Source organism: Juglans regia, chromosome 13, assembly GCF_001411555.2.
Source record: "Juglans regia cultivar Chandler chromosome 13, Walnut 2.0, whole genome shotgun sequence".
NCBI lineage: Eukaryota > Viridiplantae > Streptophyta > Magnoliopsida > Fagales > Juglandaceae > Juglans > Juglans regia.
Genome location: NC_049913.1, coordinates 8,248,240 through 8,252,887, shown reverse-complemented (window position 1 = coordinate 8,252,887; position 4,648 = coordinate 8,248,240). Strand labels below are relative to the sequence as shown.

Here is a 4,648-nt window from a genome sequence, read left to right as displayed (position 1 = left end):
CTGCGCGCTATGGTTGCCCTTGATGGGTTCACCTTGGAAACAAAAATTTTAATCCATGAGCTTTTCCTTCACGAGTAATATTAGATAAAAATTTTGGACATACAAATTTCCTATAAAAAAAAATATGAATTATCATAAAAATTATTATTTTTTGTTAAAATATATTTTACTTTTTTTAATGGACAAGCAATACGAGATAAATGAGATTCTGAATGATACTTGGCACAATGAGTTACCAATATGAAAATATTATTTTATGTCGGTGCTACCATGTCACCAATATGAAAATAATAGAGGAAATAAAACTGTTGAGATCAATTAAGGAAGGTCTGGATAACGAGTCTAGTTGAGTCGAGATGAGATGTAAGTTGAAAGTTGAATAAAATATTATTAGAATATAATTTTTATTTTGTGATTTGAAAATGTTAAATTTTTATTATATTTTATTTAAAAATTTATAATAATTAGATCGATAGTATACGTTGGTTATAAGCTAGGGATAAGGTAACCAGACATTTGTGATGGCTGTCTTTTTTTATTTATTGTTCTAAAATTTTCTATTAAATTGGAACTTTTTCCTTTTTGTTTTTGCGTAAGGATGATGCTACAGCATGTGTTTACATGTGTTTTTTTTAATTGTTTTTTATATAGATTTTTTTAATATTTTTAAAAATTATTAAAAAATATTAAAAAAATCTATATTTAAAAAAAAACTAAAAAATACACATGATAAAACACACTGGAGCTGCCTTCAGCGGGAGCTCTAGCATTTTCCTTTGCGTAATAACATGCGTTTGAGTGTCAACAATTAACGTCAATACAACGTGATGAAATTTCCAGATTCAGACATGCGAGGCATGATTGCATGCATGCTCAGCAATTACCATTAACGCACATAACAAGGAGATGACAAAAGATGAAATGAAGTAACACGATAAACTCTACAACCACTGAAAGATCAATAAACTCTATATCCATATAAAACTGGAGCTATATTACAGAAACGAAGCAGAAATGTGGTGGGTGAACTCGGAAGTTTTCTCTAATCAATGCCTTTGAATGGAAGGATCTGTAATGCAGTAATAGCCCACAAAAAGTGGCACATAAGAAAAGATTTATAAAGAAAGAAAAGAAGAATCAAGAAAAATATATTTGAATGTCATCTAGAAATCTTAGGATCGGTCTCTTCGATCTGCCTCCGCTATTATCTATGGGTGTGTTGGAGAGTAACTATCATTATGTACACAGCGTTTACAGGTTCTCCTTTCGCTACAACTTGTCTGCAATTCTTGCTAAAGCATCTGCAAGCTTACTGAGAACACCAACCAAGCTATTAACATCACCTTTCCGCTGTTCCCGATCCAGTTGGAAATTTGCATTCTGAGCTTCAAGTTGAGAAGCCAGCATTTTTCCATTCCTCTCCAGTATGTCAACCAGCTGATTATGCAGACTAATTGTTTCCTCATCTTCTTCTGTTGCAAACCTTTTCCGCTTCCGTCCCTCTTGAGAAGTAGAACCTATCTCAGGATTCGAGGCAGGCTGTTTCTCATTTGTGGTGGTTCCTGCAGCCAAACAACGTGTGTCTGAACAACATATAGCTCTACTTCCATAGAAAGGTTTTCTTAGCATCACAAATTCGGAGCTGTCACAGATAGGTAACACTAGAATATACAAACAAGAAGAACAACGCCAAAACAGACATTTTTAGTCTCAAACATGACAAAAAAAATGCAATCGTGTGGTCTAATAAACCAGAAGGCAACCAGTAAGTCATGAAAGAAAGGACTGACAGATCAGATGGATGGCATTAAACATTTGATACCGAGCAATGCTATGTACAGTCCCCATTTTGGACTGTATTGCAAGCCTAGTTAATCTTGTCTTTAAATTTTTTCAAAATTACAATAATATCCTTATCAAAATGATACTTTTTTCCATTTAATGAAGGGCTTGCACATGCAGTTCCCATTTGGGGACTGCAAATAGAATTTCTCTTTGATACCTGAATTCTGCATAATATATGAACCTCAAAGCGGTTCTCAATTATGTTGCAACATTGCTTTATTATATTTCCTTAAATATGATCCACAAAATTGTTTAGTACTTAATTTGGGAAAAATATGCTTTCCACCCTCAACAAGAAGGGTTTTGAACCCAAACTATCAAAAGTCACATATTGCACTCTAAAGCTACAAAAACTGACACTTTACACCATTTTTTAATTCTAACTATTAAGATGAATGAAAAATAGGTGAGATGACACAGTTTTGACAGTCAGATCTTAAGGAATGGTGCAAAGTATCAATTTTTAGTAGTCCAAGAATATAATGAGTCAATCTTAGCGGTTTCGGGTGCAAAGTGGCAAATTTTTGACAATTTGAGAGTACATAATATATTTATCTCAACAAAATTTAACAGATTTTCAGTCACAAGCACAAAGGAAGATCGGAAAGCAAGAAGGGGCTATGTATCTGTTTCAATGAACTGAATCTATGATAATAGTACTCGGTATAAATGGGGACTACTTGGGGAGTTACGGGTTTCAGCTACTTCTGAAAGGCTGCAACTTCGAGACACAATCAAAACTTAATTCAAGCAGGCCTTCAATTACAGGATATAAATTCGATATGAGCACGACAGTTTGTGCAAAGCTCAAGTATTTAACGAGTTCATCATGCCAAGCAGGACAAAAGGATAAACTGGAAACCAAAAAAAAGAGACAAAATAGTATACAAAATTCTAGACTGCGACCTTGTCATCAGGCTCACACATCAGAACCAAATATCCACGTGATTTCACAATTTTCAGTTTTCACTTCACTCAGCTGATCATTATGTTATCAATTCCCTTATAAGCGAGAGGGACAAATTGTCAGCAGGCTATATCAATGTTATTGAAAAAAAAAATCTGTTCATTAGTCAATAAGACATATTGCTGAAAACATAATCCTATGATTGAGTCGGTGCACTTTAAAGCTAACATCTGAACAAGTGAAGCCCAAACTGTGTGTGAATTAGAGTTGGACAGCAGTTTTCCCCACAAAGTCAAAATTGTCATCTATTTTATGAAAACCACTTGGAGAATTATTTTATTATTATTGTTTACCTTGACCTTGAGAGCCTGGTAGTACTGGTTGGTACTGCTTCTCTGTGAAACAAAAAGGAAATGAAAAACACGTGAAAATTCCAGCAAAAATTTTTCCAAGACAATTAAGCACTTGTTGAACCCCATCATTATTTCCAAGAACTAATCCCAATTTACAAACTTTCCTCAAAACGTAACAAAAATAAGATACTTAGAAACTAAATAAAATGAACCGTTGACAACAGGGAAAAAAAGGCACAGAAAGATTACGTTTTTTGAAAAAAAAAAAAAAAGATTGGTTCCGCAACCCCAATAGAAGTTCAGAATTTCAGACCACCCCAATAAAATTAAACTCCAAATTACCAGAAATTGGCATAGGAGCAGGAACCGGAACCTCCTTCACCTTCTCGGGGCTCTGACCCGAATCCTCCTCATGCTCGAAATCCGAGAACAACCCTTCATCCGCCACGGCGCTTCGCCGACTATCAAACAAGCCGCCTCCCTCATCCACGTCCTCCGTAGGGCCTGGGGCCGGAGCAGGAGCAAGAGCCAAAGCTAGACCCGGATTTTCCGGAACCACACCCGACCCGGAGTCCAATATGTCATAAACCTCTTTGTCAAAAAACCCTGGCAGCTTCCTCTCCCTCCTCAAATCATTCCTCATCACCCAAAACGACTCCGTTTCTTCCTTCACCTGAGACTCCCATTCTTTGATCTTCTTGTAGTCTCCGGCCAGGTTACTCCACCTTTTTCGGCACTGGACCGGTCCCCGGTTCACCCCATGCCGCTTACAGTAAGAAGAGACCGAGGCCCACTTCGGCTCCACCTGGCCCGACCCGAAAGGCAATCCGGCAGTCCTACCCCTCCTTGCCCGGGTCTCCGCGACCCGTTTTCCCTGTATAAGCACCAAAATCTCCTGCCTCGTCCAACGGGGGAGTCTCGGCGTTTTGTCGCCGTCAACGGACGCTGGCCTGGTCTCAACGCCGTTACTAACGCCGTCTACCTCGCCGTCAGCGCCATTTTGAGCGAGGCTTATTAATTGCCGCTCCAAAGCCATTGCAGATTCACAAAAACCCACCCAAAAAAAATGAAAAAGAAAATTCGATTTTTTGAAGACACGTGGCTTAAATAGACGACCTTGTTGGAAATAACGCCGTTTATGGTAGGAGTACGTTACGGCGTTTAAAGGGAGGGGGTGAGTTCATCATCTATTACGGAGGGAGAGAGGAAGGATTAAGGAAGTAAAGAGAGAAAGGGAGGGAAGAAGGGAGAGAGAGAGAGAGAGACACAGAGAGAGACGGAGGCGTGGTGTGGTGTGGGACTTTTTAAGGTTCTTGAGGGGATTTTGTTTTTATTTATTTATTTTTACAGGCCTATTACTATTCAGCTATTGACCCTTAACCCCATATTAATATTTCTTTTTCTATTATTTATTCGGGTCATTATCTTTAATCCTCAATTTAATTGGGATTTTCTTTATTTTACCCCCCATAAAATAAAGGTTACTGATTTACTTCCTCCTTTCGGAGATGATAAATATTCAAGCAAAAATCCTTAAATATTA

The 4,648-nt window shown here is 37.6% G+C and overlaps 1 protein-coding gene across 1 annotated transcript; it reads right to left on the bottom strand.

The window, feature by feature from the left end:
• Positions 1 to 940: 940 nt before the first annotated feature.
• LOC108997456 (trihelix transcription factor ASR3-like) lies at positions 941 to 4,411 on the bottom strand. The gene is made up of 3 exons (XM_018973762.2): positions 3,448 to 4,411; positions 3,106 to 3,147; positions 941 to 1,562 (listed from the first exon to the last, which is right to left on the bottom strand). The coding sequence occupies exons 1-3, from the start codon at positions 4,139 to 4,141 to the stop codon at positions 1,270 to 1,272; spliced, it is 1,029 nt and encodes a 342-aa protein (XP_018829307.1). The 5' UTR covers positions 4,142 to 4,411; the 3' UTR covers positions 941 to 1,269.
• Between the last annotated feature and the right edge of the window lie 237 nt (positions 4,412 to 4,648).

Coding starts and splice junctions, on each gene's coding strand:
- LOC108997456 (XM_018973762.2), bottom strand. CDS start 4,141: ATGGCTTTGGAGCGGCAATTAATAAGCCTCGCTCAAAATGGCGCTGAC. Junction 3,148..3,447: donor TGCTCCTATGCCAATTTCTG/GTAATTTGGAGT, acceptor TTTGTTTCACAG/AGAAGCAGTACCAACCAGTA. Junction 1,563..3,105: donor ACCAGGCTCTCAAGGTCAAG/GTAAACAATAAT, acceptor GTTTGGCTGCAG/GAACCACCACAAATGAGAAA.